Genomic DNA, 16115 nt, shown 5'->3' on the forward strand with positions numbered 1-16115 from the left:
AGGTACTGGTTACAAATTACATGACAAAAAATGCAAACAGGAACGTAATCTCAAAGATGATATTTTAGGGTAATCTAATCCTTTTACTTTTGGATTACTTTCAACCTAATTCTATTTTATTTTATGTCACATGCATTTGAGTAGGATAATCATATTAACATAAAAGTACAAAAAGGAAGAAAACGTATTCCATTCTTTATTACTAACAAAAAGAGCTTCTCAAAAACAGCTCATGACATTTTTAAAAAGTGCATTAAACATTATAGGTATGAAATAAACATTAAATCTAATAGCAATGACAGTGCATGGCCAAAAGTTCATTTTAGGGCATGAAACAATAGCAGCATTACGCACATTAATGACCATAACATCAACATAAAACAATCATAAAATGAACAAAAATTAATGACCATGAAATCAACAGCAACGGTGTTGCCTAGGTCCAAGCTTTCATCTAAAATCACTGAAACACATTTAACCCTTACTGCTTACTAATAGTCCATTGCCTATTCCAAAGCTGAGGTGCAAGATATTATCTTTTGAACAGCAAGAATATTCTAAAAGAGCAGAATATTTCCCTCGAGTCACACAAGGAACAATTGTTTCAAGTTTTATGTAAAGTTTCATGCAGTGGACTCTACTGCATCAGCAGCAACAGTAGAGCGATGCACATGCACAACATGTTCATGTGTGAGACTACTGCACTTTGGGATAAGAATATGATGATATTGATATGAAAATGATCAATAAATTATTAACAATTTACTGCCGTTGCCTTGATAATATGTAATCATGTAATCTATAAAAAGTAACTGTAGTACGATTACGAGTATTTTAAAACTGAATCCAATTACAAGTACTTGAGTTTTGTAATCTGATTACACGATACAGATTACATGTAATCCGTTACTACCCAGCACTACAAACATGTTTAAAAAGCTTAAGATTTTTGAAAGAGATCTTATATTGATTTATGATTTTACAGAAGTAAATATGGTATTTTGGCAGAAAGTATGGTTGCCAATGTACATTTTTGTAAGGGAAGACAAAAGACTTGACTATGATTTTTTTTTTGCTAAAATGGGTATATTAGTGAAAAGATATTAAGTTTCAGTCACAAACCTTTTTAAAACCCACACCAAAAATAGCAACAAAAAACAGCTTTACATGGATGTGATCTTTAATGAATGTTACATCCGATCCTAGCATTTTACATTCTAATATTGACATGGAATCAAGTTTATAAACCAGCTAATATACACACAAAAGCACTGATCATAAAAATAATTACAACTGCATACAAAGTCTCCAGCATACATACAAAATAAAGATCATAAATAAAAAGAAGTGGAATCAATCCGTGCACTTAAGTTGGGGTTTATTTGCAGCAACAAGCCATGATCTTGCTAATTTTGGCTCTTTTTTTCCCCAAAAACGTTTTTTTTTTTTTTTGCTCGTAAGCCATCGCAAGACCATAATCATGATTTTTGGTGACTGGCACATTGTAAAATAATTTTATCCCTGCTATTCATAAAGTGAGATGAAAGATGTTTATGTTAGTTAAAAAATATTTAAGTCGACTTAGAATACACAGTAATGCCACATGTTATAATATAAACACATGTGTATGTTGATGATTGAGCAACAATCAGAATCAGTAGACATGAACAATCAATGCTTACTCAATGCCACATTCTTTTTTCTATACTTGTTCTAAGTGCAATTTTATTTTAAAGCAAGGAAGGGGGTCACAAGAGGTCATCGTTTGCTTCACCTGTTCAATATGTATCGGTGAAGCAATGTGAAATTTGCATCAGTGTGGACAGAGAGTGTACTGAAAACGATTAAATTCACAGAGCCATAATCAAAAACTTGTATGGTATGTAAAGATCAAGAAATGGATACACAGTGAGTGGATGTGATGATGTGTTTGTGTATGAGTGGGTCTGTGTGTTTAATGTTCTTGGCAGAGAGTGTAGTACCACGCCAATGCGGTATGTTTTTAAGCATGTATGTGAAAGTATTGGTGAAGAACACGGAGTTCAAATTTCGACTTTCTCTTTCTGTTTCTTGCTTTTCTTTAGGAAACATGGGGCTTTGAACTTCTTTTTCTTCTTAGATGGAGATTTGGAAGGAGAGCCCTCTGGGGTGTTGCCTGCAGGTTTGTTGGGCAGGACAGTGGGCGGAGTCGAGGGCGTGGTTTCTGAAGTGTCAGTCGTCGACAAGGCTTTCATTCCTTTTTCTAGCTCCTCTTGTTGTTTCTTCTCATCACATTTATTATTCTGCACAGCGTCTGTGGTTTTTCCATCTGCATATTTAAATACAATTTAAAGGAAAATGGAAAAGAAATAGTGTGGTAAAATAATAATAATAAAAAAAAAATTTAAAAAAAATATCATTAAATTTCACGATTTTAAACGTTTTATCCATGGCACAGAATCAGCTGCTATGAAATGACAGTTTTTGGCCAACATGCTCTTTCCAGTTGTGTGCAATGTCTTAGGTTTCTATATACTCACTAGTGAGACAAGATCTCAGTACCAAACGATTGTCCTACAAATCATAATAGAGGGACAGAGAAAGACAGAGAAGCACAAAGGTGTGAAGACAGATGGAGGCCACAGTACAGAGTGGAAAATGTCACACACAAAAATGAAACATGAAAAAATTAAAATAAGAAACACTGACACAAACTTGAATACAGATATCCCATGTTACATCACCCTACCATTTATGACCATTATATTATTTGGTAGTATAATTGATATAATAGTTAATAGTTTGTTAGCAGAGCAAAAATAGCCAGAATGATTGAACATATTTTGTCTTAAACTTATGTTACTAGATATAAACTTCTTGTTTAACCTCGTGCAACCCAGCATACAGATGTGTGGACACTGTATACACAGAGTCATGTGGCCAAATAATATGGCGCTGAGGGAGGCGCTCTGTCTTTGGGAGAAATGCCAACAAAACTACATTAATTTAGTTATCAAAAGGTAAAAGTCTCTAGTTTCATCCGATATGCCATTTTTAAAATTCGAGCGATTTATCGCGAAATGCCACACTGATAAACACAGTGTACACTGATGTGTACTTTTAGCACATCTTTCCCTTAGAACTCCTATATTTACTGTACATTATCACATTGAGAATCAGTGGGTTCATCCAAAAGCTGAAAAATGTTGCTTTTAGAGGCTTTATATGGAGTTAGGATGAAAATAAGGTGCATTTTGAACTGTCCCGAGACCAGTGCAGACAAACAGCACACTGAAGATTATGTCATTCACTAAATAGGGAGCAAGGGAGCATCCTATAGCTTTCATATGCAGCTAAGTGCTTTAAATCCAAACTTCCTATCAAAAGTTCAGTTTCAGGCTGCAGATGATGTTTGGACCACTCGACATGTTTGGCAGGCATGGGACAATGATAATCAGTGCATAGATTCAAAATTTATAATGGCAAATTTTATTTGAACATGTTTGGCAGTGATTGGATGATGCTGGCCATTACATTGATTCAGAATTATGCTAATTTCTGATGTAATATCTGTAATGTCTCAAAAATAAGAATAACCAACACTCCTGGAAACAAACAATTTGATTTAAAAAAACTGACTTTCTATAGCTTGGTATTCTTTCAAATTTCACAACTTATTCCCGCTGTCCACATTTGTTGACAATTTTTTAGGATTTTTATTTGTATTTTTTGCATGTTTATTAGTTGCTACTAGTTACAAATCAAAAAGGGAAATGGAAAGTGCACAGCAGTCATGCTCGGGTCTCAGGAGGATAAAGTTTTGTATAAAAGCACCATCACACTAGCAATCATGTTGTCTAATTCAGCACTCCTAATTAATCAAAGTGAGCCCATATGTAGAAAACACCTTTTTGAATTAATCAAAAACTATTTCTAACTTATCCTTGGGCATAGGGCTTTTAATTTTTTCCATAAATTAGTAACAAGGGTTGTCAATAAGCAGTTGATGATGCAGCACAGATCAGCATGTGGAACCATAGCAGGTGTTTCTGCAGCGTCATGTACACATGCACAGGTATTAGGTGTTGCACCACCTGGTCTCACCTGATGGGAGGGTCTTTATGGGGGAGATAGTCGGGGGAGTCCCTGTGTCATTCACCACCTCCTCCACACCTTTTACACAATATCAGGGAAGAGCAAAGGAGAAGGAAAGAGAACAGGTGAAGAGCAAGGAGAGGAAACAGAAAGAGGGTACATATACGGAGGGGATGAGTAATAACTGCAAAGTTGTTCTTGGATTTAGTGTGTATGTACAAAGTTTCATGCTCAAAATGACAGGACATAAAGGAGAAAGATAGTTCAAGTGCTGGAGGGAATGTTGTCTGGACACAATTTCAAATTGGTGATGTCTGATTCTTGAATTAATTTTTCTTTTGAGCCGATTCTTAACAAGTAACCAGTCAAGCTGTTGTCGTGAGAAATCGAGTCCCCCCCCTGAAAATCAGGTCTCCCTCTGCCGTCACAACAATTCCATTGGCTGAGGGACCTATTAATGGGTACTATATTCACTGCCTGAGTAGAAAACCTTTAAAAACGTTTTATGATATATGTTGATATAACTTTGTGAATACAACATTTAATGACTTTAAAACCACAAGTTACACATAACAGTATATAACTAAAGTTATAGATTTTGAAACTAAAGATGTGTCGTTGTTGGTGTTTTTCAGTTAGCCTGGACTTCAATGACATGCTATCACGATAACACGATACGTGTTTGCTCGGGCACTACAAACAGTTACCCCCATGGGGACTCGATTTACCGGGCGGACTCTATTTATCATGACACCGGTTCACAACATCGAACTGAATCAAATTTTAGTTCCGGGTTGATGACGCAAGACGCACAGCTGAAGTAAACACATGGAGCCATAAAATAATAGGGTGTAGTTCCAGCATCTACCAGCAGGAGCTAAAATGGGCCTGCTTACCAGCCAATTCTTGACCCCCTGAGTAAATGTACTGGCTACACAGCACGTCTAAATGTCAGACTCAAAAAGAACCGAATGAGCCGGTCACACTGACTCTCGAAGTTTGCCGAGGATTACCGAGGGCTTGCTGTGTGTTGAGATGGTAATAGCAGTAGCCAAATAAAACATTTAGAATCCTACAGATGTTTGTTTCAGTGTTATTTTTAATTATTTAAAAATATTTGCAAATAAAAGTCTTGAGACTTAAGTAGGCATTTTTATTCAATGATGTTACTAATACTGGCAGGAGGTTCTTACGAGTTACTTGATCGGAAATTGAACCAAAGAACCCGTTCAAAATTAAGGAATCAAACCTACAGGCAGAATCGAAAGTCAGCTCTTCAGACTTGTCCGACTCAGAAAGAACCGAAAGAGCAAACTGTCTAAGTTTGCCGAGGATTACGAGGAGTCTGATAAATGAGCTGCTGATCCTATGAGCATGCGTGTACCGAGGACATAAACGACGAGCCTGGGGCGAACTGTAAGTTTCAACTAAAACATACTGGAAATATTCTTATGACTAGTATTATTAAATAAAATTTAAGACATGTAGAACATATCCACGTTTGTGCACAGTGTCTGTATTGGGTGCTTTAGGTGCAAAACTTTAATAAAGGAAACTTCTCCAAGATGTAATCAATATTAGTCGTATTCAACATGTAGGATCACAGAATGAACCACTGATGACAATAAACACCATTATTATTATTATAACTTAACTGAATAAAGGTTAATAATCAGCAATGTGTGTTCACATATGGCTTTATTTAAATGTTTGAGAGTGAAAACCATGACTCCTGGATGTTAGAATTACATGCTAGAGACGTCATTACATGATGACGTAAAAGAACCGCTGAATCGTTTTTTGAACCGGTTCAAGGAAACGATCTGTCCCAAAGAACCAGTTCGTGGAAATTAATCGAACTTCCCATCAATACTTCAAATCAACGGTTTCTGAAAAGATAATAAAATTCAGTTTAACCTGAATTCATTTATTTTCAAGGTACACTCCAAAGTAATGAATACATGCAGCCTTTTTATTTGAGAAGTTGGCAAATAACGTACTGTACATTGCCGTTTTTAACATCAAAATTTAAGGTTCAAATTAGCATATATTTTAAGGTAAATTGTATATTTGAGGTTTCTTTTAACATTTTAATTACATTAAAAAAGCAATTCCTGGAAAAATCTGATTTAAACAAATGGTTTAAATCAGATATATTTAAACATGCCTAACTTTGCAATAAAATGACTATAAAATGTGTTCAGTTAATGCCAAATGTAGTTTGCTTTGCCCTTTACAAAACTGTATTGTTTAAACATTCTGAATTTTTTTTAAAACATTTTTTAAACTTTATAATCTTCTCAATTAAGAGTTCAAAATGTGTACACTATTTAAAGATTACTAATTTCAATTTAATAAAAATTTGTCATACACTGAAAATCTTACAAATAACTTGAAATATGTTTGAGTGCAACTTTTAGCTTTAGTTGCAGTTCATTTTTTAAGTTCACAAATAGTCCTGCAGTGACAAATTCATTAAAAAAGTGCAAATATTCCATGTAGTCTCAAAATAATGAGATCATAAAACTGCATATTTAAAGGGATAGTTCACCCAAAAATGATAAACCTCTTATCCTTTACTCATCCACATGTCATCCCAGATGTGTATGACTTTTTTTTTTCTGCTGAACACAAACATAGATTTTTCAAAGAATATCTCAGCTCTGTTGGCACATTCAATGCAAATGAATGGTGGCCGGAACTTTGAAGGTCCAAAAAGCATACAGTATAAAGGCAGCATAAAAGTAATCCATAAGACTCCAGTGGTTAAATCTATATCTTCAGGAGCGATGTGATAGGTGTGGGTGAGAAACAGATCAATATTTAAGTCCTTTTTTACTATAAATTGCAAAGTAGGTGGTGATATGCACAAAAAATGTGAATTGCCAAAAACAAAAGTAGTAAAAATATTTATCTGTTTCTCACCCACACCTATCATATCGCTTCTGAAGATATGGATTTAACCACTGGAGCCATATGGATTACTTTTATGCTGCCTTTATGTGCTTTTTGGAGCTTCAATGTTCTAGCCACCATTGCATTGTATGGACCAACAGAGCTGAAATATTTTTCTAAAAATCTTTGTTTGTGTTCAGTAGAAGAAAGTCATACACATCTGTGATGGCATGAAGGTGAGTAAATGATGACAATTTTAATTTTTGGGTGAACTATCCCGTTAATAATTTTACAAATATTGTTTTGAAAATAGTTTTAGATGAAGCATAGTACAGTTGAAGTCAGAAGTTTACATACACCTCAGCCAAATACATTTAAACTCAGTTTTTCACAAGTCCTGACATTTAATCGTAGAAAACATTGTCTGTCTGAGGTCAGTTAGGATCACTACTGTATTTTAAGAATGTGAAATGTCAGAATAATAGTAGAGAGAATGATTTATTTCAGCTTTTATTCCTTTCATCACATTCCCAGTGGGCCAGAAGTTTACATAAACTTTGTTAGTATTTAGTAGCATTGCCTTTAAATTGTTTAACTTGGGTCAAACATTTTGGGTAGCCTTCCACAAGCTTCTCACAATAAGTTGCTGGAATTTTGGCCCATTCCTCCAGACAGAACTGGTGTAACTGAGTCAGGTTGTAGACGTCCTTGCTCACACACACTTTCAGTTCTGCACACAAATTTTCTATCGGATTGAGGTCAGGGCTTTGTGATAGCCACTCCAATACCTTGACTTTGTTGTCCTTAAGTCATTTTGCCACAACTTTGGAGGTATGCTTGGGGTCATAGTCCATTTGGAAGACCCATTTGCTACTGAACTTTAACTGCATGGCTGATGTCTTGAGCTGTTGCTTCAATATATCCACCTAATTTTCTTTCCTCATGATGCCATCTATTTTGTGAAGTGCACCAGTCCCTCCTGCAATAAAGCACCCCCACAACATAATGCTGCCACCCCCATGCTTCACAGATGCGATGGTGTTCTTTGGCTTGCAAGCCTCACCCTTTTTCCTCCAAACATAATGATGGACATTATGGCCAAAAAGTTCAATTTTTGTTTCATCAGACCAGAGGAAATTTCTCCAAAAAGTAAGATCTTTGTCCCTATGTGCACATGCAAACTGAAATCTGGCTTTTTTATGGTGGTTATGGAGCAGTGGCTTCTTCCTTGCTGAGCAGCCTTTCAGGTTATGTCGATATAGGACTCGTTTTACTGTGGATATAGATACTTGTATAGATTCCTGTTTCCTCCAGCATCTTCACAAGGTCCTTTGCTGTTGTTCTGGGATTGATTTGCATTTTTCGCACCAAACTATGTTCATCTCTAGGAGACAGAATGCGTCTCCTTCCTGAGCGGTATAATGGCTATGTGGTCCCATGGCATTTATACTTGTGTACTATTGTTTGTACAGATGAACGTGGTACCTTCAGGCATTTGGAAATTGCTCCCAAGGATGAAACAGACTTGTGGAGGTCCACAATTTTATTTTCTGAGGTCTTGGCTGATTTCTTTTCATTTTCCCATGATGTCAAGCAAAGAGGCACAGAGTTTGAAGGTAGCCCTTAAAATACATCCACAGGTACACCTCCAATTGACTCCAATTAGCCTATCAGAAGCTAATTGCCTAAAGGCTTTACATAATTTTTGGGAATTTTCCAAGCTGCTTAAAGGCACAGATAACTTAGTGTAAGTAAACTTCTGACCCAGTAGAATTGTGATATAGTCAATTAAAAGTGAAACAATCTGTCTGTAAACAATTGTTGGAAAAATTTCTCATGTCATGCACAAAGTAGATTTCCTAAATGACTTGCCAAAACTATAGTTTGCTAATATGAAATCTGTGAAGTGGTTAAAAAATTAGTTTTAATGACTTCAGCCTAAGTGTATGTAAACTTCTGACTTCAACTGTATGTAATACTGCTGTCACTGCTTGAAATGTCATGTACCCATTTCCTAAACTGTAACAATTTTCTTTCAACCTTTGTGCAGTCTTAAAAGCTACTAATTACTAAATAAGTAAACATCAAAACTTTGGAAACAAAATGACATAATGTCAATATTTTTCTAAGGACTTGAGCTGTATATACTGTCTATGGCACTGGTGGTGTTCATTGAATTCACTTCTTTAATCCAGTGGCAGAATCAATATACTTTGGGCAAGAAATCAATAGGTTACAAAAAGACCATGTGGGACTAACCTATACTGCCTAAGTCTGGTTAAGACACTGTAAGTTCATACTCATACCGAGTTGCTTGCGTTGCACCTCTTTGCGGTACTCCTCCAGCTCCTGATCCGTCAGCTCGTTAAAAGGATTTGGAGGATCCGGTGTGGCAGGGGGTTTGGGCTCCACCTCCTCTGGAGTCTGGAGGCAGAACATTCACAGACATGCATGATACAAATTTATTTAGAAATGGAGTTTGATAAACAACCGTCTTTGAAGTATTCATTACAGATATGTACAGGGTATAATTAAAGGTCTTCTTTTAAATAAGATATTTACGACTAATTCGATGAGCCGCGTTTAGAGCCGTTGAAAAATAGCCGATATGTACACACCTGTGGCCGCACATCAATTGCATTTTAGGCCATATTAATGTGCCACATTACTTCATTGCTTGTCAACCATAAACAGTCAACAGTAATCCAAAATTACATTGTATAATTTTTGTAATGTAAATTGTCATTACTTACACCATGTCTACACCGGCACATCTATTGAGGCGTCACAACGGATGCTTCCAGAGTAAACAGCTTCATTGATAATAATTGGATCTATTTTCTTTTGATGCAACACGATGCACCACTCGTGTCCGGTGTACACAGTGTGTTACATTTGCAGTACATATTGTAGCGGAACATAATTTAGTAAGGGATGTAATATAATTTGATTTAAACCTTGATGACCAGAATGACAGATCTCTGTAGCCATGCAATCTACGCCCACAGGTACTGTAAGTTCACTTATAGGTCTAGAACTAATCCTTGGACAAACACGTAACTGAACAGAGCTCTCTGATCTTACTGGTGGGCTGTTGTCTGTGATGACGCTGGCTAACACCTGAGACTGAGGTCCTGCTGTTTTCATGTCCTGACGATTCTGCTCCCTTATCTGAAAGGCAAACAGCATTTACATCCTCTACAAACACTCTTACAGTATAAATACTGTTCATAGAGAAGGATCCTATCTATATGATGCATAAACAGTTTTGAACTGATAAAAGAATGCATTTCTTGTAATTGAAGCTTGAACTCTACTTCAAAGATATTTTAAATTATTTGAGCTGACATTTTCAGGAATTTTGGATCAGGAATTTTTCTCACCCCTCCTTAAAAACTCTATATACTGTATATCCCAAATTAATGTTATCATGATAATGCAGCTAATATATTATAATCTCAAAAGTGCACAGTTGCATTGTATCATTTTCTAGTGCACTTGCTCTTTACTCTGTATCCTGTAATTTGTACAGTATGTGGCACCGATGTGCAATCAGGCAGCTGGAGTCCCTTCAGTGATACTTCTGATAATATCTGGCATTGTTTAAAGCATAAATAATGTAGAATACAAAAATAACTAGTGCATATTTATATTAGATTAATTATGGACATTTATGTTATGCTTCCCCGCCTGACCAATCATGTTCCTTCTTATTCATATTCTCTTCCTCCCTTCATGGCCATCTTGGTCCTGATGGTAAAACTGACACTTCTGGTGCTACTCACATTCTGCCTCACACTGTTTTTGAGATTGGCCCTCCATGCCATAGTATTGAGATTAAATCAACTCTCTTGTTGTTTTTAACAGTCATGAAGCTTTAACTTATGTAGCGGCAACTCATTTTAGTAGCCAATGATGAAAAGTATTGAAAATGATCTACTTAATATTTCCTAATAAAAACATAATAAAAGTAGCATCATTATAGTCAATTAAGAGACAAGTAATAAACAACATATTTACACAGATCACTATAAAAAGTGGTAGTCATCAGTATCCTCCTATGTAAAGTATATTCTCCACCTGCTTGCCCTGACTATTGAAGTTTACATCTTTATTAAATTATTTTCTAACGCATTTGTTTTTTACTGTGGGATGCAAGATATTAAAAAAATGGCACAATTTGTTGATTTGATTTAAACCTTTACATTGACAAAGTCTGCAGCTTCAAAACGAATGTGGACTTTGCATTGAATATAAAAAGCAAAAGCTATACCTTATTCCTAGTTTCGAGCACCTCCTGTGGGTTAGTGAAAAGAGGGACAAACTGGTTTGGATTCTCTATTTTAATGGCTCTCCCACTGCCCTGGGTCATTTCTTCTGCTTTCTGCCACTAAAGAGAAGAAACCATTTCAGAAGAAATACAGTCACTTGGCCGAAAGCATGTCAGTCATTCCAGGGACATCCTCTTGTGTTAAAAGAGTGTTACTGTGAAGGACAATTTAAATGAAAAGTTTGGAAATATGAAAATATATGAAAGGGAAATACAGTATGTGACATAGAACCAAAATTAACCAGCAGAGGGCAGTGCAAACACTACAGTGAGTTTTATGACAGTAAAATACCTCCCCTGCATTGCAGAGACAGAGAAAGGGAGGTGGGTGGAACATGGTAGAAGAGAGACAGAGAAACAGAGAAACAAAGTCCTTTCTCAGTGATGCAATAAATACCTTACAGTTCTGACAATAATATCGTATGATTCACAGTGAGCCACTATTTTCTGAACCGCAGCTTAGTCACCAAAAAATAAAAAATAAAATAAAAATTGTACTGATGTGACAGGGACCAAGACGAGGAGAATCACACTGGAGAGAATGAATGGCATTGCAAAAAGATGTAAACACCAGTAAATGCACTTCTTCATGATTTTATATTATATTGCATATGTCTGTGCTCGTTCTTGGAGTAAATGACGGTGAGAAAAAATAAACACTATTTACTGCCAAAACAATGACTTGACAAGGAGAAATACACTGTTTTCATGTTAAGTGTTTTCTCTCCCATAAAAATCCATTATAATTCATGGTTGCTTAAAACAGGACTTAACAAATGAGTCATATACTGTCTATAAACTGATGAGCCCAATTTTAAATGGAAAGCCGGCTCATTGAGCTTTAAAAAGTGAAAAGGCTTAAGCTTAATTATGGGGAAGAAAACGCTTGACAGAAAAATACTGTCCATTTATTGCAGCTTCGTTCTTTTAGCAAAAGCGAAGATTCATAGAAATTCCTGGTCATTGTATTACAGAGGTTTTCATTTTAATTGTTAAAGGAGCTGTTCACAACAAATGCGTATTACATCCGACCTCTCTTAAAAAAAAAAAAGTATACCCCTTTAATCATTGCAAAGAGTCTAGCGCAGGATTCCTGCTTAATTCTTTTTTCTTTTTCCGTTTTTTTAGCTAGAATGTCCATCGTCCATTTAGTTTTTCCCCCAAGTGCCAGCTGGCTTGAAGGGACAGTTCACCCAAAAATGAAACCTCTCTCATCATTAACTCACCCTCATGCCATCCCAGATGGGTATGACTTTCTTTCTTCTGCAGAACACAAACAAAGATTTTTAGAAGAATATCTCAGCTCTGTAGGTCCTTAGAATACAAGTGAATGGTGGCCAGACCATTGTAGCTCCAAAAATCACATAAAGGAAACAAAAGTAATCCAAATGACTCCTGTGGTAAAATCCCAATCTTCAGAAGCGATATGAAAGGTGTGAGTGAGAAACAGATCAATATTTAAGTCTTTTTTTTTTTTTTTACTTTTACATCTGAAAGTCACATGTGGTGCCTGTTTAGTTTCACTTTCACATTTGAAAGTGGAGATTTAGAGTAAAAAAGGACTATTGTTCTGTTTCTCACCCACACATATCATATCGCTTCTAAAGATAGATTTAACCACTGGAGTCATATGGATTACTTTCATGTTTCCTTTGTTTCACTTGCATTGTAAGGACCTGCAGAGCTGAGATTTTCTTCTAAAATCTTCATGTTCAGCAGAAGAAAGTCATACACATCTGGGATGGCATGAGGGTGAATAAATGAGAGAATTGTCACTTTTGTGTGAACTATCCCTTTAAATACAGAATTTTCCCTCCTTTTCTAATTGGGCCATAAACATTATTTTAAATAAAATTAAGCCTCGTCTCCCCATTCTTAAGTCAATATCATTGAATAAATAAATAAGAATGAGAGTTTAAAGGACAGTTAAAAAACACCAAATACTACAATAAAAAGGACAGATAAAAACACTGAAACAATAAAACAGTAAAGATCTCCTTAAATAGCTAAAGTGAGCAGTTCTCATAGCTGCACGCTTCCAAATGTTTACGCCCACTCTCTAAAAACAGGAAATCTAAAATAGCAAAAATGATGAGTAAAACAAGAAATAAGTCCTTGAGAGACATTATTTAGGTTATGTGGTTACTAGGGTGTTCTGGGTTGTTGCTTACTGGCCCAAGTAAAAGTGCCCACCCCCATGTCTCTATTATATTTTGGTCTTTAGGAATGGAGTGGACCTACTTCAATGTAAATCTAATACGTTTATTTTGTCCTGTTTTATTGTCTGCAAGGTGATTGTTAAATCAGATTGCTAAGATTATAGCACAACTCTTCTCAACAAGCAACATGGTTTGAGGTATCATTCGTGTCCATAGTACGGTGCGGAACAAGAAACTTGCCAAAGAGTAATACTAGGGTTAGGGTTCAAATCCCTAATCCCCAAGCATGAGCAATAGTAATACTCATCTTAACAAGCACCACTAATAATTAAGTTTCAGATATTCAAATGTACCACTATCAACATAGAAAAATATTATACCAATTTTATTTCAAGCCCTGCTAGCCATAAGCTGGATACTCAGACATGTTTATCCCAGCTGAATAAAAGCTCTTTTACCGTAGTCCGAGGTCCCGGGCTGGCCTGGTCCTGGTTGACTTTCTGATAGACATTTGGGGTGTTCAGCCACCTTGTCTTCTGCTGTTGTCTCTGGGCATGGGGATGGAGACGTGGGTGGTGGTGAATCCCATCCTCATTATAGGAAAATGATGTGACTGTGGCAGGAACTTCCACCTCTCTCCTGGTTCTAGAGCGCTCCAACAGCACTGGGAAACGGTAGGCATATCCTGTACGGTAACCCTAAAGAATGGTTAAGGGAAACAAATCTAAATGATGCTGAAATATCACATCTGGCAGATAATAAAAGCCAGCTTAGTAGCAGTAAAATGACTAATTCTAATTAGTAAAGACAAATTAGGTAAATTGTTCTAAGTAATTTCTAGACTAACCAGATTGTCCAGTGTTCTCATCAGTGCTTCAAACTCATGTTCTCCTAGCCTGCTTTTATGCATGGGACCAAAGGTGGATCCGGCCCAACCCACAGTGCCTGTGGCAACAGGCTTGTGGATGTTGCGGTCCAGCATGATTAGGTTTTGTTCTCCTCCAGCGCTGCACAATGCTGCCACCTGTCAGAACAGCACACCATTGTAGCATTTTAGAAATGGAATACTGGCTTACTACTTACTGAATAATGCAAAGTATATACTGCATAGCCTACTGCCTACTATTTTTTTTTAAGTAAAAGAAACAGTAGGTATTATTCCATGATAAAATTTTTCGAAGTGTAGTATGCTACACTGTTGTCACATGACCTCATCAAGTTGCATGTTTAATTCAGTAGAGCTTAGTTATGATCTTGGAGTTTAAAAATGGTTGTATTGGGGGGCCTGTGTAGCTCAGCGAGTATTGACACTGACTACCACCCCTGGAGTCGCGAGTTCAAATCCAGGGTGGTCTGAGTGACTCCAGCCAGGTCTCCTAAGCAACCAAATTGGCCCGGTTGCTAGGGAGGGTCACATGGGGTAACCTCCTCATGGTCGCGATCAGGGGTTTTCGCTATCAATGGGGTGCGTGGTAAGTTGTGCGTGGATCGCGGAGAGTAGCATGAGCCTTCAAATGCTGTGATTCTCCGCAATGTCATGCACAGCGAGCCACATGATAAGATGCGTGGATTGACGGTCTCAGAAGCGGAGGCAACTGAGACTTGTCCTCCGCCACCCCGACTGAGGTGAGTAATTGCGCCACCACGAGGACCTACTAAGTAGTGGGAATTGGGCATACCAATTTGGGAGAAAAGGGGATAAAATTGTAAAAATAAAAAATAAAATAAAAAATGGTTATTGCATTTTATTTTTAATCCAATTTTGTGTAGAAATGTCTTAATGTGGAAATCAGATCAAATAATAAGTCAAGAAAGGGATGTTAAAGGAATAGGTCACCCAATAGTTCAGTTTTACTCATACTATCCAAGATGTAAATGACTTTCTTCTGCAGTACAAAAACAAAGATTTTTAGAAGAATATCTCAGCTCTGTAGGTCCATGTAATGCAAATGAATGCTGACCAAAAAGCACACAAAGGCAGCATAAAAGCAATCCTATGATTTCATATCCTATGATATGAAAACCAATTGGATCACTTGAGAAGACATGGATTTAACCACTGGAGTCTTATGGATTACTTTTATGCTGCCTTTATGTGCTTTTTGGAGCTTCAAAGTTTTGGTCACCATTCACTTGCATTGTATGGACCTGCAGAGCTGAGATATTCTTCTAAAAATCTTTTGTGTTCTGCAGAAGAAAGAAAGTCACATCTGGGATGGCATGAGGGTGAGTAAATGATGAAACAGTTGTGACTGACGTTACTTCCGATTCAAGTCAAAGCACATTATACTGTAGAAATAGTGAGTAGTATGGTATTATGAACATAGCTTTACAGAAGCATTCTACAGCTACACCCCGTATATATACTGTGCACAGTATACATCATACATACAACAGAATTTGTAATAGGGTTTTCTGAACAGAGCTTTACAGTAGCATTCTATAGTTATACCCCAACAAACAAAACTGCTCTGCATTTCTCACCTCTTTCTTGACACTTCTTTGATGTTCATCACATTGTTTTCAGCATCTTTTTTCTCTCTCATTCACACACACATACAAACACACACACACACTTTCACTGACTCAATCTCTTTCACATCGTTCTCTCTCTCTTCTCTCTTACTCCTTCTGTCCTACTAATCCAATCTTCAGTG

At 36.6% G+C, this 16115-nt stretch overlaps 1 protein-coding gene and 1 long non-coding RNA gene across 10 annotated transcripts in view; one reads left to right on the forward strand and one right to left on the reverse strand.

The window, feature by feature from the left end:
* Nucleotides 1–16115, forward strand: part of LOC127419961 (uncharacterized) — a 30930-nt gene that overhangs the window by 11960 nt on the left and 2855 nt on the right. The gene's annotated exons all lie outside the window — the stretch shown is intronic.
* The window catches only part of LOC127419919 (beta-adducin-like), a 36904-nt gene continuing 21951 nt past the window's right edge, over nucleotides 1163–16115 (reverse strand). For 3 of the 8 annotated variants that reach the window (XM_051661749.1, XM_051661742.1, XM_051661761.1), the window contains 7 exons: nucleotides 14306–14482; nucleotides 13917–14156; nucleotides 11243–11359; nucleotides 10054–10140; nucleotides 9276–9393; nucleotides 4084–4152; nucleotides 1163–2308 (listed from right to left, as the gene is read on the reverse strand). In XM_051661749.1, coding sequence (XP_051517709.1) covers nucleotides 2043–2308; nucleotides 4084–4152; nucleotides 9276–9393; nucleotides 10054–10140; nucleotides 11243–11359; nucleotides 13917–14156; nucleotides 14306–14482 — 1074 coding nt within the window. In that variant the 3' untranslated portion in view covers nucleotides 1163–2042. Of the gene's footprint in view, nucleotides 2309–2519; nucleotides 2554–4083; nucleotides 4153–9275; nucleotides 9394–10030; nucleotides 10141–11242; nucleotides 11360–13916; nucleotides 14157–14305; nucleotides 14483–16115 lie in introns of those variants that run through there. The other 5 variants (XM_051661779.1, XR_007893754.1, XR_007893751.1 and 2 more) reach the window with 5 other exon arrangements.

This window comes from Myxocyprinus asiaticus, chromosome 3 (genome assembly GCF_019703515.2).
Source record: "Myxocyprinus asiaticus isolate MX2 ecotype Aquarium Trade chromosome 3, UBuf_Myxa_2, whole genome shotgun sequence".
Lineage (NCBI taxonomy): Eukaryota > Metazoa > Chordata > Actinopteri > Cypriniformes > Catostomidae > Myxocyprinus > Myxocyprinus asiaticus.